Source organism: Canis lupus, chromosome 13 (assembly GCF_048164855.1).
Source record: "Canis lupus baileyi chromosome 13, mCanLup2.hap1, whole genome shotgun sequence".
NCBI classification, from domain to species: domain Eukaryota; kingdom Metazoa; phylum Chordata; class Mammalia; order Carnivora; family Canidae; genus Canis; species Canis lupus.
In genome coordinates, this window is record NC_132850.1 from 49,617,107 (window position 1) to 49,642,554 (window position 25,448).

The window sequence follows — 25,448 nt, forward strand, 5'->3', positions numbered from 1 at the left end:
AGACTAATTCTTTTTCTTTTGAACTTGCATATTTTAGAGAGTAATAATGCAATGGATGGAAATATAAGTTTCTGTTAGGAGAACTAGTTTGCCATGAGAAAGTGTACTTTACATGACATGTAGAATCTGAAGTGATAGTGATAACCATTACCCATGTTGAAATATCCAATGAGCAAAAGAAAGCCCAAGATTGGCTCTGACATCAAAGATCAGTATTGATTTAGGTGTAATTCAGAAAAGAGAAATGTTAAGTCAATGGTTTTAGATCTCTCTTTCCCTGTGTAATATGTGTGTATTTTTAAGCAACAGAAATGACTTCCTTTTTCAAATAAAATGTAACATGAAATCCTAATATATCAAAAATATAGGTATAGGGCTATCTACTTTAAAGGTGGATGAAGCCATCCTTAATAAGCTTTCTTAGCAACTCCTGAAACAATTCTGAGAAATCTTAGGGCTGTGGCACACAATCTGAAACTCACTGGTTAAGCTCCAGGAAGGAAATACATGAGACACACACATAAAAGGAACTATAGCTAACTCTGGGAAATACTCATATTTAGGGTATCATATAAAGAACTAATGAAGAAAACAGAGGAGGGGGTAGTTAGGAGTCAGGGAGCAGGACAGTGATATGGAAGCTGTAAGGTGAGAGTTCCAAACACAGAATGGTCAGTAACATTAACTACTCCAGAGAAGCTAAGAATGACATTATTGAATATAAATTTTAATTATAGATATAAATTTAATGTAACCAGTCTTAATACTACATATCCTGCTTCACATTTTACATTGTTTTGAAATGAAAAGGATATGATGGTAAGACAACTTTAAGAAATACCAATGTTCTCTCTTTTTCTTGAAGATTTATTTATTAGAGAGAGAGTGAGAGAGAGAGAGAAAGAGAGAGAGATAGAGAGAGCGCGAGTGCACACATGAACTGGGGGAGGAGCAGAGAGAGAGAAGCAGACTCCCTGCTGAAGATGGAGCCCAATGTGGGAACCTGAGATCATAGCCTGAGCTGAAACCAAGAGTCTGATGCTCTACTGACTGAGCCCCCAGGTGCCCTTATTTTTTTTTTCTTGAGAAAGAGTACACGAGGAGGGGGAGGGGCGGGGGCAGAAAGAGAGAGAGAGACAGAGAGAGAATCTTAGGCAGGTTCCATCCCCAGCGCAGAGCCCCATGTGGGGCTCAATCTCATGATCGAGAACATGACCTGAACAGAAATCAAGAGTTGGATGCTTAACTGACTGAGCCCCCTGGAAAACACTTCTTTAAAAAACACCTAAAATTTTAGAATTTGCACATTAGTGACCTCTTTCAGGAAAAGGCTTTTTCAAGTCATGTAATATAATGGTCTGATTATTTTCCTAAATGACAGAACAAAAGCTGTATTATCCCACACAGGTTAACTATTGATTTTCTTTCCAAGTCCTCCCAACAGCTAAAAAGACTACAGAATTCTTAGGCATGAATACTTTAATTCTTGAGTAATCTTTAAGAGTTGTGGGTGATAAAACTACAACAGAAAGGGCTTTTTTGAGCGTGAACATTATGGAATAAGATTATTGGATAATGATTATGATCTCAAATTCTTGTAGTCACACTTAATATCATCAACTGACAGTTGTAGATTCTTTTCATTGTTTCTACAACTCACCTACCATTTTTCATTCACCCTGATCTCTGAAGCAGTCTACACTGTTGATCACATCCTAGTTTCTTCACATTCTCTCTTCTGTGGCTTTCATGGCTCTACCCCCAGTTTAGTTCTCTTTCTTTTTTATTCTCTTTCATTTGCTGACTTCTATTCTCTCTCATCCATAAAAGAACTCATCACTGCAAGATCTCTTCTAGCATTCTGAATTTCTTCATCTACACTTTCTGCCCTGGAAATTTTTTCTGCTATGACTTGAAACTTTTTTCTGTGGGAAAGACTTTCAAATCTAAACCCAGAGGATTACTGATTTCTATGAAGTGTCCATTTATACTGTTGCCTAATGGCCATCTATGTATATATTGTGTGTATCATATATCTCAGCACACTTAAAATGAACATATCTTAAAATCGTGTTAAACTAATTTTATTCTAACATTCTGCAGTCAAGGGTTTAGACTCCTATTTTGATTTTTATGTCCTGATTCTTATTGATATTTAAAAATTTTACCTCCTCCTTTCATATATAATCATTCACTAGATCCAATCACTTCTTTTCTAAAGTTTCTCATATCCCTCATTCCTTTCTGAATTCAGGTCCCTTATAATTTCAGGTATTGAGAACTGCAATAGTCTCTTTAGTTTAGTTTCTTCTCTTTAGTTTCTTCCTTCAGTATGAACTGCAGAATTGAGTTTTCCCAAACTCTCTTTTACGCAATATTCTCTTGATCAAATGTCTTCAATTAATCTCCAGCAATTAAAGGACTAATGTCAGGCAATAACATCTTTCACTTTACTCCCTTATCCAATTCTCTGATACAGTGTTCTTTTTCAGTCAGGCTGCTTTTCTTATACAAATATAATCAGCTCTTTTTGCTCTTTCTCTCATGTGACTGCTTCTTCTGGAATGGTCACCCTCATCTTCAATTTTCTGAGTCCTACCCCTCTCAAGAAAGCCCTGCTTAAGTTCCACATTTTTGGTGTACTGTTTCCCAAATCTTTTAGCCCGTTCATCTGATTACACACTTGATTTAAGCTTCCTTGTAAATGTTTTCTGTAACTTTTAATAATTACTAGTCTCTGCACTATACTATAAAGGCTCAGAATATCATATATTTTAGTATAAAGTACCTTGCACATAGTATTCTCACAACCAAAAAGTGAATTTAGTGCCTATTACATTAGCAAGCTCAATCAGACCTTTATGCCTCCTCATCTAAATTTGTACTGGGGACAAAACCAAGCTTGAGAGAGAAGCACAGTTCTTGACAAGGGCAAAATGTGGACAAGAGGGAGTATAAGTGAAGGCTGATCATTGCTATTACTGAGACCAAAGAGTCTTTCAGGGAAGGTCTGAAAGATGTCAGTAAAGGCAATAACTCTCATTTCTTCACCCCAACATAGCTGAGGGATATGACAACACTTCGGTATCTCACTATATAGTGATTTTCTTAAGAGCCAAGTGAGAAATTCTGGGGCAATATGTGTGATTTGAAAAAGTCCCTCAAAGTAATTTTATTTATCACTTTTCCTTCACTTTTCCCTTCAGACTTATGTATAAAGCAACAGAAAATTAGAGGCACAACTGAAGTTTGAAGTCACAGAAAACATATAGGTGTTAAGATTCAGGAAAGTGGACTGGTATTGCTTGATTTTTTTTTTTTTTTATGATAGTCACACAGACAGAGAGAGAGAGAGAGAGAGAGGCAGAGACACAGGCAGAGGGAGAAACAGGCTCCATGCACCGGGAGCCCGACGTGGGATTCGATCCTGGGTCTCCAGGATCGCACCCTGGGCCAAAGGCAGGCACCAAACCGCTGCGCCACCCAGGGATCCCTGGTATTGCTTGATCAACTCTACCAAGTGCCTAAACTGTTTTTAATGAACATTCCTTCATCTAGATAGTCTTAGTTCCAGATGCTAAAAATTTGCTTATTATGTTAAATTTTTATTATGGAATAGGATAATGAACCCCCATGTACCCATAAGTCGATTTCAATAATTAACACATTTGGCCTTACATTATCTTACAGGGGGATGAGAAAGTGCTAGAAAGATTCAATGAAAAACAAGAGAATGTTCCTGCTTTTAAACAGTTTATCTAAAAAAAAAATAAACAGTTTATCTTTTTTCATTTCTACTGTAAAATTACATTAAGAAAAAAAATCCTACAATAACCAAAATTATAAACATTAGCCAGCAGCCTTCATCTTTCTTTGGAGTTAAATACACCTGAGCTTGCAAGGAGATGTTCAATCCTCATGTTGCAAATTTGATTATATAACTTCTCTACTTAAAATCCTTCCATCCGAATTCCTTTTTTTTTTTTTTTTTCTGAATTCCTTTCCATAAGGTAACATCACTCATGAAGTAAAGTATGCAGACATCGGAACAGACTGCTTAATTTAAAATCTCAGCTTTTTCACATATTAGTTAAGTGACTTTGGGCAAGTTACTTAACATTCTGTGCCTTCGTTTCCTTATCTAAAAATGGTGATAATTAAGTGGGTATTATGAAGATTAAATGAGATAATATAAAACATTTAGAACAAATCTTGACATAATGTAAGCTAGCAATAAATGTTTCATATGATTATTACCCTATATACATAAAAGACAACACAGTGCTGGTTGAGGTTAAGTAAGCATTTCATAATGTTACCAACTAGTGATAATTATAATTAGTAATAATATAGCCCCTGCCTATGATTCTATTCTCATCCTCTGCCACCATTCATCTCATATCACATACCGTGAGATGTAATGTGTCCTACTGTCTTTGTATATACTATTTTCTTTTCCTATTTTTTTCTATTCCTTTTCTCTGTGTGGGGTTACCTCCTTCTTATTTTTTAAGACATAGCTTGGGTATCTCTGACTTCTGGGAAATTTCTTTTTCAGTCTCATCAGACTGTTGCTACCCCTCCCTGTTCCTCTTATAGCAACGTGCGCAGACCTCTACTACTTACTTAACATTTTAGTTACTTGTTTATAATTTCTGCCTTATTGATTAGGCCGTAAGTCCCCTTGAGATGAGAGACTGTCAAATATTTCTGTGTTTCTGGGTACTTGACATACAGTAGGTATTCAATAAATATTTACTGAAAGAATGAATGGTCATCCAAGTCAACATAATTCAGCAGGGATGCAGCTAAGATACACTCCAAACACTATTACAAAGCAGCCCCACACTGAATAAAACGTTCTATTAAACATTTCTACTAAAAAGCTTACTTTATTATTTAACATTCTTATTCATTGATTCCCAATTATTTCTGTAAATAGCCTGTTACTACTTTCTATAAGAAAACCTGAGTTCAGCAGGCAGCATTCCAGATGTTGAAATATATAATAAAAAAGACTATGCAAATACTTTGAGCCATTCCAGTAAAACCACATATTTATATTTTATAAACAGCATCTCAAATATTACCTAGAGAATTTATTAATGGATTTCCAAATGGAAATATTATGAAAATATTTTCAACAAGCTGCATGTTCCATTGTTCTCTGTGCCAACTATTGCATACTTGCATGATTTTATAGCTGTATCTAGAGAAAGAGACAGCTTATATATATATAGATTAACACACTAGAGAGAATGAAAGGAAGAAAGAAATAAAAGAAATAAAAGTAAATAAAAGTAGACTTGGCTTAGTGACAATGTGGTATTTGGCTTCAACTTAACAATGACTGTTTTAGTCTCTCAGAATGGGTCTTTTTAATCTAACAGAGGAAACAAGTTAAATCAGCACAACACTTAGTAACCAACAATAAAGTTATAAAATTTTATTTTAAGATGGGTTTGGAAGAGAAATAACTTAAACATATGGATGCAATTAAGGTAAACACATATGTATGCTGTTTCTTTTAAGCACACAACTCTGAAATTGTATTTTATCTCCTATATATTTACTTCTAAAAGCACTATAAAATTGGGATAGAGAAATTGAAAAAAAATTTATCAGGAAAACACATTACATTTAGCGATATATTAAGATTTTCTGTGATTATCAAAATTAAGTTCTAGAAAGCTGTTTGGGCATGAAGAAGGGCACCTGATGGGATGAGCAGTGGGTGTTATACTATATGTTGGCAAATTGAGTTGAAAAAAAATAAAGCTAGAATGAGAAACAAAATAAATTTTTTTCCTATAGGGGATGTTGTCATTTTCTTCTTTCTACCCTTCCAATTAAAATAAAAAGGTATAAGCGATGCCTGGGTGGCTCAGCAGTTTAGCACCTTCCTTCAGCGCAGGGCGTGATCCTGGAGTCCTGGGATCGAGTCCCACATCAGGCTCCCTGTATGGAGCCTGCTTCTCCCTCTGCCTATGTCTCTGCCTCACTCTGTGTCTCTCATGAATAAATAAATAAAATCTTTAAAAAAATGTATGGTATGATTTAAAAAATAAAATAAAATAAAAAGCTGTCTTAAAATTCTAGAGTAATTCTTTGCCAAGAAAGGTTTAAAAATCCAAGTAAGATCCTATATTTTATATTTCAGAATTAATTCACTTTTCAGTACTTAAAAAAAGAGTCACATTAAGAATATTCAGTGATTTCTACTGTACATACAATATTATTATCTGTGCCAGTTTTCCTCTTGCCCTACACACATTTGAACTTATGTTGAGCACAATTTGCTAGATATTTGGTAGGTTTACATTTAATGTTTACTGACTAAAATGTCTGGTTGATCAGAATCAGTGTTCTTTGGGGCCACAGTTGAAAATCTAGCTTTAGTATCAGTGAATTTAAAAATATAGTAATCAAATGACTACTTAATTATAACATGTTGAACGTTGTACTTAATTCCTAAAGGACAAAAATCCTGACAATATGAACTACTAAGGCTGAAAGAGGACAAGTACTTGATAAAAAAATACATGAGGATTCCAAAAGACAAAATTATATATAATATATATGGTTTTGTTTGGATAACATCTCTAGCTTGTTTAAAAAAAAAGGCAAAGCATCATTTATAAACATTAAGAAATCAAACTCATTCTTAACCTAAAAAATGAAATGCAAATTTAATAGAACAAAAACAGCCTTTTAATAGAAGAAAAATTTTCAATGCACAAAATTTTTAAAAAATAGCATAATGTGGGGCACTTGGGTGGCTCAGTTGGTTAAGCGTCTGACTCTTGATGTCCGCTCAGGTCCTGATCTCAGGTCATGGAGACTGCCTAAGACTATCTCCTTCTGCCCTGCCCCACCTCTGCTCTGCTGGTGTATTAGCGTGCACTCAGGCTCATAAGAGCCTCTCTCTCTCTCTCAAACAAAACAAAAAACAAAAAACAAAAACAAAAACAAAAAACCCAAAACCAAACAAAGAAACAAAAACAGTAGCATAATGAACCTAACTCAATTATTTAAAAGGAATCTTTTAAGATTGAAATTATTCAAAGTGCCCTAGAAATAAAAAAAAACCCATAGAATTCAAACTATGTAAAGCATAAATGTAAAAGATAAATAGCCTATAAGTAAAAAAGAAATGTCATGATATACTAGCATATTTTATTAATTTTTTTTATTGGGCTCCACACCCAGCACGGAGCCCATTGTGGGGCTTGAACTCATGATCATTGCATGATCAAGACCTAAGCCAGGATCAGAAGTCCAAACCTTACCTAACTGAGCTACACAGGCATCCCTAAGCATATTTTTAAAAAAGATTTTATTTATTTATTCATGAGAGACATACAGAGAGAGGCAGAGACATAGGCAGAGGGAGAAGCAGGCTCCCTACGGGAAGCCTGATGCAGGACTTGATCCCAGGACCCCAGGATTACAACCCAAGCCAAAGGCAGATATTCAACCACTGTGCCACCCAGGTGTCCCATCCCTAAGCATATTTTAAACTCAACTAGATAAGTATTCAAAATAGAGACCAGATAATATGGTGAAGAAATAAATAAGTTAAAATGAAAAGAAGTTACTCTATGTAAACATGGACTTGAAACATAACCTTTATAAAAATTTTTGAGAAATTATATATATAGAAAAATAAAATTATGTTTTCAACTAAAGACTGAGTTTTTGATTCTACTTCAACAAATTTTCATAAGGAAAGAGGGAGATGAATGCACAACAACTTAGATACAATTATGACAGCACTCTCCAGCAGTAAAAATGGGACAAAACTACTTAAATTCTGATGATGAAATATTATGCAGCCATTAAAATGAATGAGTTGAGCTGAACGTATCTTACATGGAAACTAATCTATAATATGTTGATGAAAAAAAATCCTAATTACCAAAGAATTTAGTATATGACCTCATGTAAGTAAAAAATAAAAATAAAAGTATAAACATACACACATACTTCCATGTGTTATGTGAGCGTACATATACTTGAGTATACATGCACAAAACCTGGAGGGTATGTACCAATCTATTATCAGCTGTTATCTCTGGTGAAAGTGGATAAAAAGATTGGCAAATAAAAATTAATACTTTCTTCATTTTTATACTGTTTAATATTTTATATACTGTTTATCTTAACATGCATTACTTTAAAAATAAAGAAAAACAAAAATATTTCCATTTTGAAAAAATCTTAAAATAATATGAAAAATCTAAGAAAAATATGCCAATATTTATTATACCTTTATGAAGTTTAATTTCTCCATCAACATAGTAGCCAGAAGAATTTTTTAATCATTTAGGAACAACTCCAGTTGATAAACTGGTCAAAAACTGTGAAATGCAGAGACCTTCTACAAAGTTAATTTTGTTATTTGAGCTTATTTCCTAATTTATATCTATCTGATATCAAAGAGCCTTTTGTTTTAGCAATATTTGGTCATTTAGTATATAAATTTTGCAAGTAAACTATATGCTTTTCACAATGTATTTGTTATCTTGAGATATATACATGTCACGATGATGATATGGAGTACATAAAGAGCAAAGAGAAAGAGAAGCTTGCTAAATAAAATAAAACTTATTAAAAAAATAATGCAGTAATAAATCAGCAGAGAGGGAACATTAGGAAAGGAGAGGAGTATTTTTACTTACATATTTATTCCATAATATTATGGAAGTTAGCAAGGTAAAACATAAGGTGATTTTAAATTGTAAAAATATGCATAGATTTCCCATTAGTGCATTTAACTGAACTCATACATTCCAGACACACATTAAATTGAGGCCCAGCCCAGCCTCACTACAATCTCCACTTCTTATAGCTGTCCATCCACTGCAGCATAATCCCAGCTGCCAATCTGAAAGAAACCAGCTAGTCAGAGCAGACACAACCAACAGAAACAAATGTCACTCAATAATGTTCAGCGGCACTGTGTTCATGGATAATTTCAAACAGTATCTCTGTCTAGAACATTGATGTGCTCATTCAAAACACCTCCATCTCTAGCTACTGGAAATGAGTAGATAAAGCAGCCTGCCTAGAAAAATAAGTGAAATGCTGCTTCAAAGAGGTTGCCAAAGTTGAGAGGCAAACAGTGAAAACGTAGGGCACATTTCTAAAAAAAAAAAGAAAATCAGAAGAGTTAATTTACTGGATTCAGACCATTATATTATTTCTCAAAACCAGACAAATATGTTTAACCTATGTCCTGGAAATAAGCAGCCATATTGAGTTATTCATTTGGTAAACACCATGTTGTCTATTTTCACAGGAATATTTGTGAACATCCACTGTGTAAGAATAATGAAATGAGGTACAGTGAGATGACATGATCATCAACCTTGAGGGATGTAGAGTTGAAAGACAATATGCACACACACATACACACAAATACTCTCTAATTACACAGTACTGACAGGGGCAGAACAGGGTAAGACAATAAAATTACTGTTAGAATGTAGTTAATAATATTTAACATTTAAAAAATTTGTACTTGACTCAAGAAGTTCCCAAAAACTACTAGAATTTTTGTTGCTTTTGCGCACCAATAATGAAAACTAAAAACAGTGATTATATTCTAAGTAAACTTCCTCATCTTCGTTAGCAGTGTTTTTTTAATGTTGCTATTCTGAGCATTTGGAAATCTATCATACTTGTAAATAATCTTATATAGATTTTTCATATCTATGCAATTATTTTTCATCTCACCCTTCCTAGAAGCTTGTATTTAGTTTAAAATTTAGAGAACAAAATTCAGTCACTTGCTTTGAGACTACTTTCACATTCTCAATTTAGAATGAAGATGGTATCTGAAGTAAACAGGTTTATGACAGAAGACATCAGCATGATAGAGTGGCTCTGGATTCCTTGGGTAGTTGACAGGGCAAAAAAAAATCATGAAAATATTAACACTGTGCCTGTTTTATATCCTTGCACGTATAATTTAGCTATACCTATTTAACTAAGAAGACTGCAATATGCAATAATAACTAGCAAAATACAAAGATTAGCTTTACTGACAACTTTGATGTTCATTTAATTGACGAAGGGAAACTTTGATTACTGTGGTTTTGATATACAAGAAAGTCTGGCATAATTTCAAGGTATTTTTTATGTAGGTTTTCAATTAAAACTTGACTAATCCTTACTGTTTATTTGGCTTTTCGTTGTACAGTTCCTGGCCTGCACTGTGTCAAATATGCCATCTGTGTAACACACTTCTGGCCAGAGATACTTCAGAATTATTTTTGTAACACTCTGAATAGTGGCTGCATGAACTCTTAACTTACTGTATTCAATACTTCTAATCTACTCTATTGCTATAACTATAGTAATCATGTTGTCTTACTGTCCTACTCTTAAATCTCACTGCAGTCAAAACAAAGATTCTTGCCCCACCTGCTTAAAACAGACTTACAGACCATTCCCCTAACTATTTAACAAATGTTAACAATGCTATAAATACCAATTGTGTTTATGCTTCCTGAAAGATTCACTGCAGCCAGTGTTCTGCAGTAGTGTTAGAGCTGAAACAAGTTGTTGACTCCCACCACGAAAGTGATTGAATTCTAAGCCAAAAATGCTTTTCCTTGGATAAGATATCTGATTTGCTACTGCCGTCATGAAACTGGGGTCATGTAAACTTAAACACTGCTGCTGCTGCTTTTGGAAAACAGACCTTCTCAGAGTGATTATGTGTTGCTAAAACAGCATTTGGAAGGATAAATTTGGAAGAGGGAAAACCAACCACTGACACTAAACACAACTTAGGGAAATTTTTCAGATTTTACTTTTACATTATGAGGCTCATTGTATATAATTCTTTAAATTGAGCAATATCATGGCTCTCCTCCTCCTCCTCTTCCCTGCCCATCTATGTAAATAGAGCAAGGAGCCTCCTTTTCCCTCTGCCTGTGTTTTGCCGATCTCTCTGTGCATCTCTCATGAATAAATAAATAAAACCTTTAAAAAAATAATGAAAATCTTGAGGCCCCTGGGTGGCTCAGTCAGTTGAGCATCTGCCTTTGGCTCAAGTCGTGATCCCAGGTCCTGGGATCAAGCCCCATATTGGGATCCCTGTTCAGCAGAGAGTCTACTCTCTCATCATGTATTTATTTTGTGAATTTGGAGTTTAGAAGGTTTTTTTTTTTCTTAATAAAAATATATTTATTCTTACTCATAGCTGACCCTGAATTCAAGTATACTAATTTTTCTCTTTTTAAATTTGTTCTTTCCTTGATTTTAGCTTTTTGAAATAGTGTTAGGAAGGTTTCATAAGGAAGAGAAAGGAATATAAAGGAAGAGAAGTGAAGAAGTCAAACCAAATTCAGCAGAGTTAACAAGAAGAAGATAACTACTTTTATTTATGTGTACCTTGTCCATGAAGGAATATATGTACTCATTACAGGAAAAAATATTCCATAACTCTGTATGGTGACAGATGCTAACTAACTAGACCTACTGTGGTAATCATTTCACAATATACACAAATATCTATTATGATCTATTCCTGAGACTAATATTATACCTCAATTTAAAAAAAATGCACAAAAAAGAGAATATATGTAAATGCTGGAAAATAGATTGAAAAACAGTAAAGGTAGAGAAAAATAAAAATTTATCAAAGAGACAGAAATAAGGAGCAAAGAGGTCTGTTAGAATAAACAGCTAAAGATAAGAATCTATCTTTAAATCGGAGGTCACAGATATTTGAAAAAAATAGTGTATTTGCCTGAAAAATAATTCTCTCTGGTGTGTGATATGCAAATGTACACGTAGTTGTATATTGATAACCCAGCTGTTTTCTAAAAATTAAAAACAACATAAAAGTTTAATGTGCTGCAGGCTGTTTCTCTGATTACTCTTCCCCCTCTTACGGTTATTATTTCTATCGTTTAGTGCTTTTTTTATAGAGAGATTATTTTTATGATCACTTACTATGCCATATATATTAACCATTCACTCTAGAATAAAACTTCCTTAAGAGAAATGAAGCTTTTCCCAAGTAGTAAGTAAATAGATGACTTGTACATAAACAACTTGACTCTGTGAGTATCTAAGTGTTGTTCCAAGTTAAACTAAATATATGGCAGTGAATAGAAATAAGTAAAACTATACTTAATGACAGAAATAAGTCCAATTTGCTTTTAATACAAGAGAAGCACAAATCTATAGTGGTCTCATTACTATGATCTTGCAGAGATAACGTTCTAATATAATTCAAGTATATGCACAAATTTACTAATATTAGAGGTGTTAAAGCATCTTAGAGGTACATCTTAGAGGTTTTCTGAAGAAAAGACAGTGTAGCCTGGAGATGAGGTGAGGAGTGAACAAGAAGAGGGCAATTATGGGAGCTTTACAACTAGCAGGAGGCTGTGACAAGAGGGCTTGGAGGCTGTCGGGGCCAGGGGGTTACAGGCACATGGCGGGCCATGGTTAGAGCCATAGGAGCTGCCTCCCTGGGTCACCTTGTACAGCTTTGCTCCAATCTCAAAGTAGGAAGGAAATTGTTTATGAAGAGAGAGGCAGCCCATGAGCAACCTTTCTGAAAGAGCACCCTATTCACATGGCACTCTGTATCCTCTTACCTAGTCTTATTTTCTTCATTAATCTTTACTGCTTATTTTCTGTGCACCCCATTCGAATGGGAGTTCCATGAGGGCTCTGTCTTGCTCATCTCTATTTTCAGTACCTTGAATAAAATGGTTACTTGTTGAATAAATGAATAAAAGGACAAATTTGCCCAGTTTATTGGCCCTTTCCTTATCTGTCCAAACCAGCCTAGATGTACCAGTTAACAGCACCTCTTTAACAAATTCCATCATTCACCCTTCCACTTTCAACTCTGCTTTATATATTCCATGTATTTACACACACACACACACACACACACACACACACGCCTCTCCAGTCAATTTTTTTTCTTTAAAAAAAATTATTTTATTTATCTGAGAGAGAGAGAGAGAGAGAGAGAGAGAGAGCGCCACCCCCACCCCCACCCCGGCAAAGGGGCAGAGGCAGAGGCAGAAGCAGATTCTCTGCTGAGCAGGGAGCCTGAGGTGGGGCCCGATCCCAGGACCCTGGGATTATGACCTGAGCGGGAGGCAAACCCTTAAGTGACTGAGCCACCCAGGTGCCCCTCCAGTCAAGTTTCTTTTGTACATCTACTCTTCTGCGGATGAGAACAGAGAAAAACAATGGAAAGAAAGTAATCATCTATTACTGAGCATCTAGGAAGCACCCATCATTACGTTAGGTGTTCCCATAAATATTATCTCACCCTCACCTTTGATATAAACCTCATACTCTTGTTGCCTTTTCCTCTTGTTCATGCACATTTACTTACACCAGTCCTCAGGGTAAACGTCTACTCTCTGATCTCAGACAAGGCAGTATTGCTCCATGCTGTACAGTACTTATCTCTATCTGTGTCCTGGATTTTGTTCCTTTTTTCTTCCTCATAGAGCTTGGTAGTCTACTACATGCTCTATTCCATGTATGTTTTACACACTTCCCTCTTTTTGGATCTTTCCAATTAACATAGAAACATGGTCAAATATTTACCCATTAGAAAAGAAAATAAATCTCAGAGTGACTTCTAGTGGGGTATGGGTTTCTTTTTGTGGTGACAAATATGTTCTAAAATTAGATTGTGGTAGTGCTTATAAAACTCTGTGAATATACGAAGAACTACTGTAATGTACATGTTAAATGGGTAAATTGTATCATATGCGAGCTGTATCTCAATAAAGTGACTAAAGATTCTCTCTTCAATTATTTCTTTTCTCACTGTGTTTACTTGCTCATGTCCCATCCACTGCACAGTCCTCTAACTCCTAATATTTCTGTAAGATCACACGGTGATCTTAGAATAATCCAGTGGGCACTTTTCAGTTTTTATCTTTTCAATCTTTCAGATAGGTCCTAAGACACACATGTGGTTATGTCACTAACCTTCAACCTATAATCTACTGCCTTCTGCCAGTGTAGTTATAATTACTTTTATAGTATTAAAGGCCCTTTATGGTATGGTTCCTGTCTTTCTCTCTTATCTTATCCTCTGGTTCATTGCACATATATCACATTCTCCTATCATGATCTCCCTCACCTATGTGCAGAAAGTGTATACACTTTCTTCTGTGTAGATACCCTTTGCTTGTGACTCTATCCAATGTTCTCATTTATCCTTCAATCCAGTCTCTCATTTCCCAGAAAACGTGTCTGGATTCTGGCAGTTAGGGTTTAGTGCCTATTGTGTATGCTTGTGCATACATACAGTGTACTTACCTCTAAACTGAGTTTACCACAGTATAATTGTTTACTTATCCATATTTCCAAGCTCGATAATGTACTCAAGCTGATGAGAGCAGGTGTTTGACTTTCAACTTTTTAACCTTATTATATAATTTGGGTTTAGTAAAAGGTTGTTTAAAAAAATGAGTAAATTGGGATGCCTGGGTGGCTCAGTTGGTTAAGTGTCTGCCTTAGGCTCAGGGTCCTGGGACTGAGCCCTGCATAGGGCTCACTGCTCAGCGGGCAGCCTGCTTCACCCTCCCTCTCCCCATGCTCTCTCAAATAAATAAAATGTTTTAAAAAATGAATAAATCAATGACCTATTCTTTTCTTTCCTTGCCTCACTTTACAATGAACTTTGCATGTGTCCTCTAGGAAACAGTCTCTGATAACCTATCTAGTGTTAGTATTTTATGATCTTTCTGTGATACAATCAGTAATTCATATTCTTTTCATGGCTGTGTTTCTTAACCCAGGAGTTTAACAGAGAAGAATAAGGAACGGAGCTAACACTTAACACTTAATAAATACTTAATGATGGGATAGGTACCATGCCGGCACTTTACATGCATTATGCCTCATCTAAATTATGGGGTGGGTGTAGTCATACCAATTCAATATATAAGGAAACAGAGTCTTGGGAAGATCCAAGTCACACAACTAGCAGGCATCAGGGTCAGGAATTAAATTCATATCTATCTATCTATCTATCTATCCATCTATTCTACTGTATCATATTGCATTACATCACCGAGTTAGCACTATGATATGGAATGACTACAATAAAAATTATATTTGTTTTAATAACATCCAGAAAACTTTGAGAATTAATCATGTATATTTATGTGAATAGTGCTAAATAATGAAGTAATATATAGGTGTCCCCCTTTATCTATGGTTTCACTTTCAATGGATTCATGACCTCAACCATGGTCTGGAAGCAGATGATCTTCTTTCTGCCATGACATCAGGTCAGTACTAGCCTAACACTATGGCACAATGCCTATGTCATTCACCTCACTTAATCTCAACATGTAGGCATTTTATCATCTCACATTATCACAAGAAGGTTGAGTAGAGTACATAAGATATTCTGAGAGAGAAAGAAACTACATTCAACTAACTTTTGTTATTGTTGTTAATCTCTTACTGTACCTAATTTATAAACAGAACTTTATTATAGGTATATATGTGCAGGATGAAACATAGTATATATAGGGTTTGGTACTATCCACAGTTTCAGACATCCATTGTGGGTCTTGAAACATATGCTCTATGGATAAGGGTGGGCGGGGATGGACTACTGTATTTATCTTTCAAGAATACTAAGTATCTACCATATTTAGGACATAATAGGCCATATTTTTTAAATGAATGCTGAATCTAATATATATGTTTATATAATATAAAAATAAATATATGTGTGATGAGTGGAAAACTGGTTAAAGTTTAATTTGCTAATAACTAACTACTTGCTAATGTGGAAAATAATAGGAACCAAGGAAATTTAAAACAAAAGTTTTAAATAATCTTTAGAAAATGTTGATCTTGAAAAAGAAATACTAAAAATTTATTTGGTATGGTGGTTCCTCAAAAAGCTAAACACAGAATTATCATATAATCTAGCAATTCTACTTTTGGGTATATATACAAAAGAAATGAAAGCAGAGACTTAAACAGATACATATACCCCGATGTTTATAGAAGCACTGTTCACAATAGCCAAAAAGGTGAAAACAACTCAAAATGTCCATGAACAGATGAATGGATAAACAAAATGTGGTATACACAAACAATGGAATATTCTTCTTCCTTATAAGGAAGTAAGTTTTGACATGCTACAACACAGATGAACCTTGGAGATATTATGCTAAGTAAAATAGGCAAGACACAAAAGGATAAACATTGTATGATTCCACTTCTATAAGGTACCTATACTAGTCAAATTCCTAGAGACAGGAAGTAGAATGGTGGTAGTCAAGGACTACGTGTGGGTGGGTGGGGTGGATCTGGAGTTGCTATTGTAACAAGTACAGAGTTTCAGTTTGGGAAGATGGAAAACTTCTAGAGATGGATGCACAGTAATGTGCTTGATATCACAGAATTATGCTCAAAAATGGCTAAAACGGTAAATTGTATGCTGTATTTTTACTACAAAACATTATGAAGTCCTAACATGTTAAAGTGAAAGCCCAGAAATAAACTCATGCATATATGGTCAATTATTCTATAACGAAGGAGGCAAGAATATAAAAAGGGGAAAAGATTGTTTTCTCAACAAATAGTGCTGGAAAAACCGGACAGCTACATGTAGAAGAATGAAACTGTGTATGGTTTCTTAAATCAGACACAAAAATAAACCCACAATGAATTAAAGACCTAAAAGTGAGACCTGAAACCATAAAACTCCTAGAAGAAAGCATCGGCAGTAATTTCTTTGACATTAGCATAGAAATATTTTTCCAGCTATGTCTCCTCAGGAAAGGGAAACAAAAGCAAAATTCCGGGACCACACCTAAATAAAAACCTTTGCATGGCAAAGGACACCGTCAACAAAACAAAAAGGCAACCTACTGAATGCAAGAAAATATTTGCAAATGATATATCCAAGACAGGGTTAATATCCAAAGTATATAAAGAACTTACACAACTCAACACTAAAACACCAAATAATCAAATTAAAAAAAAAATGGCCAGAGGACCTGAATAGACATTTTTCCAAATGTCTTCTGGATAGCCAACGGACACAGTAAAGATGTTGAACATTGCTCATCATCAGAGAAATGCAAATCAAAACCACAATGAGATATCACTTTATACCAGTCAGAGGGCTAAAATAAAAAATATAAGAAATAACAAGTGTTGGCAAGGATGTGGGGCGAAAAAAACAACTCTTATACACTGTTGGTGGGAATGCAACCTAGTGCAGCCACTTTGGAAAACAGTATAGAGGTTCCTCAAAAAATTAAAACTAGAATTATCATATGATCTAGTAATTCTATTACTATTTACCCAAGAACAAGGAAAACATGAATTCCAAAAGATAAAGGCACTCCTATATTTATTGCAGTGTTACGTAGAACAGCCAAGCTATCAAAGCAACCTAAGCATCCACCATCTGTAGATGAATGGATAAAGATGTCTTTATTCATTCACACACACACACACACACACACACACGGAGTATTATTTAGCCATAAAATATGAGATCTTGGCATTTGCAACAACATGGATGGACCTAAAGGGTATAATGCTAAGTGAATAATTCAGAAAAAGACATATATCACATGATTTCACTCATATGTAGAATTTAAAAATTAAAAAAAAAATCAAATAAAGGAAAAAAGAGACAACCAAAAAAACAGACTCTTAAATACAGAGAATAAACTGGTAGTTGCCAGAGGGGAGGCAAGTATAGGGAAATGGGTGAAACAGATAAAAGGGAAAAAATCCCATAAAACAAAGAACAAATTACATTCTTTAAACAACCTGCTAATTAAATGTTTCACTTTTTAACTAGCAGTATTATAAAGGTACAGGTTGAGAGCCATCTTTTATCATGCAAAGGTAGCATAGACTCTAATGACAAGGAAGGTATAGTTATATCATCTTGGACATATCAATAAAGTCTTTAAAAATAGGATCTCACATTGGAAGAGAGTGTTAAGCATATCTTCAGAGCAACTCTACAGAGTATTATGGAATTTCATAATTAAAATTGCAGATTATATAGCAATATAAGATAATATGCTGGTATGTTAAGTAAAACAGGAGATTTCTAAAATCAAATCTATACTGTCCTTTCAGTCATAATGCAACTACGTAGCTTTATGAATAATTACTATAAGGGAACATGAAAAAACAAAAGTAGGTGGTGTATTTGGTGAAGAATTATGGACATCTATAAAACAAAGTTAACACTTCAAATATGTAAAAAAAAAAAAAGGAAACTGGCCTATGCTATTCTAGTCTAACAATGAAATATGTATTATATATATATATTGTTTTCCACTTGTATATTTGCCCTAACCTCAGTTTTATATATGGAAGTATGTATATTCTATGTCATGCAATCAGTTATTGCTCTAATAAAATAAAATGGCCCCATAAGGAACATTTTCCAAGAAATGAAAAATTAGAAAAGTCTTTAAGGGTTCATTTGATTCAGCTCTAAATTAAATAAAAAAACAACAATCTAAATCCTATGCAATTTAAGACATATGTACATCTAATACATGATGCTTCTGCTTGTGTACTAATCATTGTCTGGCACATGAACCAGGCAATAATATATACTGGCAAGTATATTTAAATATGTACTTATTATATACTATCAATATTATCAAGTCATAAGTAGAATTAAAAAGGAATGCATCTCTGGGGATCCCTGGGTGGCTCAGCAGTTTAGCGCCTGCCCTTGGCCAGGGTGTGATCCTGGAGTTCGGGATCGAGTCCCACATCGGGCTTCCTGCATGGAGCTTGCTTCTCCCTTTGCCTGTGTCTCAGCCTCTCTCTCTCTCTCTCTCTGTGTGTGTGTGTGTGTCTCTCATGAATAAATATATAAAATCTTAAAATAAAAAAAAGAATGCATTTCATATTGGTGAAAAATGGCAAATCTTATCACAGATAATGTTCCCTTTAAAATGAAAATAAATATTCCCTATGAATCAGTCTTAGTTTCTTAAATATACTTGTTCTAAAATTGTACAGATACCTAAGTCACCCTGTTAAATCCTATAATCTTTGCACATAATATATGTTAGCATTAGGAGGATTCATAATTAGATTAAGATACACACAAAAATATCAAGGCTATCTACAGACTTTTTTGGTGAATATTGTATTCATCAAAACCATGTTTTGAGTGTTTTACTTAAGAAAATAAATGATAAGACAAAACAAGTCTCAATAACTTCTAAGATCAAGTTTGAGGACATGAAAAAGATTTAGAATTCCTTCCTACTATTAACTTCTATACGGTTACATATATACTTATGTACTATATCTAAATACAAGTTTTATCACATTTAAATAGATTTATGCTTACAATCTTTTTTTTTTTTTAAAGATTTTATTTATTTATTCATGAGACACATGGAGAGAGGCAGGGACATAGGCAAAGGGAGAAGCAGACTCCCTGCAGGGAGCTCGACGTGGAACTCAATCCCAGGACCCCGGAGATCACAACCTAAGCCAAAGGCAGATACTCAACCACGGAGCCACCTAGGTGCCCCTACGCTTACAATCTTATTTCTTTAATAATTACTGTTTTCCTAATAATTTAACTTAGTAAGCAGCATTCAAAATTTAACAATTATAGAAATGATTAGTGATCCCTGAATGGGTTCAAATTGAAGAAGAAGCTCTCATTTTATATTGATTCAAATATTTTGTTGGAGGGAAGTCCTAGATTCAAGTTCCAGCTAGGTCACTAACTGAAAGGTTATTCTGCTTAAGTCACTTCACTCACCTGGTTTTAGTTTCATCATATGCAAAATGAAAGCATGGGGAAGATGGTATCTAGTACCTTCTAGTCTAACGATACCTAAGAGATCCAGTCAGATAACTTACTTCTCTCAATATAGGATCAGCTATTGAATTCAGATTGACAGCTCCTTCATACGTCAGGTAATAGAACACATTGAGGGATCGAACAGCCTCTGGTCCTTGCTGTTTATAGCCAAAAATGAGATCAATCCATTGGTGAAGCTGGCAGGAAACAAATTCACTCTCCAGGGCCTGAAAAAAGGTACACAGATGATTATTCTGAATTCAGCTTTTAAAATATAGAGAAATTTAGAACAAGTAGCAAAGTTTTACACTAAATTTATGGCGAGCAGACTTATTCTGATGTCTTATTTTCCACCAGAATCTATTCTCCTTTCTTTATAATTAGAAGCTTTCTGGCACTTTTCACACTGAATTGTATTAGGTTGCTTACATTTCAGTATTATTCTACTATACTGTAAGCACTGTGAGGACCAGGACTGGGTCTATTTTGGTCATATTTGTAACTCAGGGCCTGACAGGTACCCAATTTATGCTTCAAAGAAAAGAGGTGATGCAATATAAAGGCCACTTTGGAACAGCATATGTGAAAACATTAAACATTTACTATTCACCTGAAATATTTATGCTTTTTCTAGATATAAATATTTTGTTGTCCACTGCAACAACTATAACCAAATTATGTAGTTATTTCAACTGAGTTGAAATATGCCAGCAAATTTTATGCCAGCAAATTTTATCTTTGGAGGGATACTTATAATGACTGAATTATGATTACTGAATTATTATTCTGGATATTAATATCAAACCAGACCAAATATTTTATGCTAATAGTGTCCAATAAATAATGAACAAACATAATCAAGAATTCAGTGGAAATGCTGGGCACAAGATCCACTTCCATTTCATCATTACCTTCCCAATTACCAACCATTGTACCTAAAACATAGTAAGTACCAACAAATGACTGCCGAATGTAATAAAGTTATAAACATAAAAGAGTTTAAAAAATTGGAGACATTTTTATAAAAGTGCTTAGATTTGTATTATTTAAAATTCTTCAAAATTATTTCACCATAAAACTTTAGCATTATGGGCTAGTTTATCAATAAATAGTGCTATTCAAATCACAGAGCTCTAAAACTCAAATGCTGAAGCTTGAAGTATACCAGATTTTATCAGATGATGTTATCTCTTTAAAATTCTTACTTTCCTGTAGTTAAGTATATGGCTGTGATGTATTTGGTGTGGTTTGCTATATTATCAATATAAAAAGAAACCTATTGGTTTTAGAACAAAATTGAATAACCTCTATAGCAAGCAACCAATAAGATATAAACCACCTCATGACAAAAGACATTCCTATAGTTCACAGGTGTACACCTGTGTAAGAACATGCTTTATTGAAATAAGTGTCTATGTGGGTGCCTGGCTGGCTTAGTCAAAGGAGCATGCAGCTCTTGATCTTGGGATTGTGAGTTTGAGCCCTTGCTGGGTATAAAAATTACTTAAAAAAAATCCCTTTAAAAAATAAGTGCCTTTGTTTTTTGTTTTGTTTTTTAAGGTTTACTTATTTATTTATTCATGAGAGACAGAGAGAGAGAGAGAGAGAGAGAGAGAGAGAGAGAGAGAGAGGCAGAGACACAGGCAGAGAGAGAAGCAGGCTCCATGCAGAGAGCCTGACATGGCACTCAATCCCGGGTCTCCAGGACCACACTGGAGGCGGCGTTAAACCACTGGGCCACCCGGGCTGCCCCAAATAAGTGCCTTTGAATAAGAAAAATATTTACAACTGAATTCAAAGAATATATTTGCTTTAATATTTAAGAGGATTTCACAATATACCACATAGTATATAAAATGCAAAAAATAAATCTGTAAATAAAACTCGAGGCAATTCTCATACAACTGCGAAAGTTAGTATTTTAGATATCTCTGATAAAACTCATGAACTTTATAAATTTAGTAAATAGCTAAGAGAACTGCTGCATGTATTATTTGAAATAGAGAAGGGCTTTAAGCAAATTCCTATTTTAAGTACATGGATTTAAAATTAATCTGAAAATTCAGGAATTATTAATGGAAGCTGCACACAAAAATGATACGTTTGTTTCATTAACTTGGGCCTTGGGTAGGGATGAGGGAGTGGGAGCCATGTTTAAAGTGACACATAAAAACAGCAATTGTCTTAATTTGTGTGCAGTGCACTCCACACAAAAGCCCTAAATATGTTCAAATTAGAGCAAGCTGCTTGATTGTCACTGCAGTCTCATGTCACATTAATGCATGACAAACATTAAACCATACACTTAAATGGCAATTTATATCATTTAAATGTTTACTGCCAGACTAGCTCATCACTCATTTAAATGTGACTTTCTGACAGCTAATTTCAGTTAATTTTCTCCAATTCACTTAATTAGAACTTTCAATCAGGAAGGACTTACACATATCTTTGAGCTTACATCCTTTTTAGTTGTTCAAAATCTGAGTTAATAAACTGCTGAAAAGCCCTACTATAATAGATTAGCATGTAATATCTCTGAGTCTACAAAAAAGTGTGACTATATGAAGCAAACCCACAGTATGTACTCTTAGAAAGAACCTACACTTATTTATGTAAATAATACTCTCGCCAGTAGTTTAAATAAAAAACGTTTATTTCATATACACACACTATTGAAACAATAAAAAAACTCTGCATCCAAGCTAATTAAAAATTAATGATTTCAAAATTGTTTAATAAGATAAAACAGTCAGGAGTCTCCTGAGTGTCCGTAGTGTTGTGATTTGAGACTATAAAATTCCAGAAGGCTCAGCAAATGATAAAGTACAAGCAAATTTTCTCAATATTAAAGCTCTAAAAACCAGGGCAATTTCATTTTATGCATCATCAAAAAAAGAATTGTGAGTTTTCTTAATGTTGATTACTTCCTTATGCACATTCAAAATGGTGAACTTGGTAACAACGCGTTTAACATTTAGATGCTTAAAATCTTATATCGTGATGCTACATCAAAATGTTAAGCAAAAATGCTGAAAGACACTGGATGCCCCTATTACACCTTGAACACACATGCAGAGATGACCGCAGTGTCATGGGTCACCCTCCCTTTACACTGTCATATTGGTCAAGTCTTAAGGTGTTGACTAGTAAAATTCATGGAATTATTGGCAAAAATCTTTTCCAGAGGTTCATGGATAGACTTTAAATAAATTTTTAAAAACTAATAAAAAAAATCTCATTAGTGGTCTTCAAGCATTTCTTGCAATTTACTAAAGTTTTAAAAAGAGATCCAAAAGAACAACTGCTACAGGTGTTAAGAGTTCCAAAAAAGTTTAAAACCATCTCAAAACAAAGTCAGCTCAGGACTTTAACATCCTTTTGGTAGTAGTGAATGGCAAGTGCCTAGCCAAAAGTATGTAATAATAAACAAATGCACTTAGTAAAGTCTTGAGGTAAGAGGTAAAGACAGGCAGGAGGATATTATTGAGGGAAAGAAATACAAATAATTCAAAATGGAATACCCTGAGATTCCATCTTATAACTTGTTTCTCTAAGTCAAAAATAGAAATCATAAAACATATGAAAAATTCTTTAAAGGTCTTTTTATATGTTAAGATTTTTAAAAATATTCAGTATAAAATACTTATATCCACACTTTTAGTCACGAAAAAATAAAAACATGACAGTGGAATGCTAAACATTTGTGATTTTTCAAAGCCTTTAGGTCAGACAGTCCTCATTAAGACTGGAATTAAATACGGTTTGCAGCTAGGGGATAGTAACATTCTTCCCATGCTGCTCTCAAACCTAACCAATCAATTGTTAGTACTCCCCTAGCAGGCTGGATACATCATTTACATCCAATGTGTGCTCTGAGTAAAATTTGTAAAAAGAAAATCCACTAAAATGTCCAACACAATACAATAATATTCAACTCATCTGAGTTATTATAAAATAAATCAGTGACTAATGTCCAATTGTTAAGGATCAAATAAGACTATGAAAAGACTATCATATGAAGCCTCACACAAATTGTCAATCCAATCCAGGGGGACTCATATTAGTCTTGACAAACTGTCTTGGGGCTGATATCTGTTTTTTTAATGAGATCTATTAAGCAGAGACTAAAACACTTGAGATATGCTAAAAAGTAGAGTATACAGATGTCAAATAAAAACACTTATTAGTAACTTTCATTTGTTTGGTCCACATGCAGAACATCAACAAATTCAAGCTTTAATATTATAAAGATAATACTAAATTATTCATAAACAACTCATTTGTGTAATCTTGTGTCAGAAATAATTATAACATATATGAATATGTGTCCCACAATAAATTTCATTGAAAGAATGTAATCTATGCTTTCCTGAAACTACCCATTAAGGAAATGAATTATTTATTGATAAAAAATATTACTTAAAATTATTCTTGTTTCCTCTAGTACAAATGATACGATAATTTATGTAGAAATGGCTTGTTTTTTCCCAAAACATGCTAAGCTACCTGGGAATAAAAATTCTAAAATAAAAGGCATTAATCATGTGTTTCTTAATCTATGTATGCTTCAGAGATACTGTAGCAATGTCTTTTTATTTTCAAACAATCAAATTTTCTCTAATGTAAAAATTATGCAAAAATCAAGAAAGCCAATTTTAATTAACAAAAGAAAGATGATCATTCATCTCAAAATCTGAAAACCTTATTTATGTATTATTCCCAAATTAATGCTAATATTTATTTATATTTTTGTTAAATGTTCTCATACAACACCATTTTTAAAAAGCCATCAAATAAAGCTACTGATAGCTATGTGACAAGTCATTTTTATGAAAAAAAAATCAAATAGTATTTACAAATCCTTAAGTATAGAAATAATTGTAGAACCAGAAGGAGGTAGGTCTGTGTAACCCAGATATACATTTCTGTTCATCTATACCAACACTGCCCTTCTCAGGCTTCCAGAAGACCTGATTCGGTTCTGAGATTCAAAATGCATTTGCTCTAGGTATCAAAGAAGAAAATAAAAATCAATGACTAACCCTCTTGACCTGGTATACATTTAATTATAAGGTGTATTTAATCATATTTTAAAGATTAAAAAAAAAACTTCTAAGTAATATATACTCTGTGTGGTGCTCGAACTCACAACCATGCTATTCTGACTGAGCCAGTCAGGCACCCAATCATATTTTACATGGAAGAATAAACATTAGTTTTGTAAATTTTTCATCGTACTTTTATATATTAAGAGTATGAATTCATTTGAGTGTAGATCACATGTTTCAAACGAGTTAATGTTGGGATTGGATAGAAGGTAATACACAACATTATGAACTTGGAATTTTAAGTATTTTTCACTTCAAATACATGTAATACAGCCTTCTTCCTATACACATACACACACACACACAGATTTAAAATGAACTGGTCTGTTATGTTTGCATGTGCTGGATTTCAAACACTAGTGGTAATGTTTCCTTAACATTGATATATGACCTTTGTAATTTACATTGAAGAAAGCTGTTTTTTTCAGCCTAATTAGAACTGTTTCAAATTTTCCTGCTAAATATATGATATAAAGTCCTTTCAACTTTTTTATTCTAGA

At 34.0% G+C, this 25,448-nt stretch overlaps 2 protein-coding genes across 13 annotated transcripts in view; one reads left to right on the forward strand and one right to left on the reverse strand.

Moving 5' to 3' along the window:
- DCLK2 (doublecortin like kinase 2) overlaps positions 1-25,448 on the forward strand; it is a 245,108-nt gene that overhangs the window by 206,256 nt on the left and 13,404 nt on the right. The gene's annotated exons all lie outside the window — the stretch shown is intronic.
- Positions 1-25,448, reverse strand: part of LRBA (LPS responsive beige-like anchor protein) — a 740,528-nt gene that overhangs the window by 53,261 nt on the left and 661,819 nt on the right. For 10 of the 12 annotated variants that reach the window (XM_072773570.1, XM_072773571.1, XM_072773578.1 and 7 more), the window contains one exon: positions 19,897-20,064. The exons of the other annotated variants lie outside the window; for them this stretch is intronic. In XM_072773570.1, the coding sequence (XP_072629671.1) occupies positions 19,897-20,064 (168 nt within the window). The remainder of the gene's footprint in view (positions 1-19,896; positions 20,065-25,448) is intronic. 12 annotated transcript variants of the gene reach the window in all.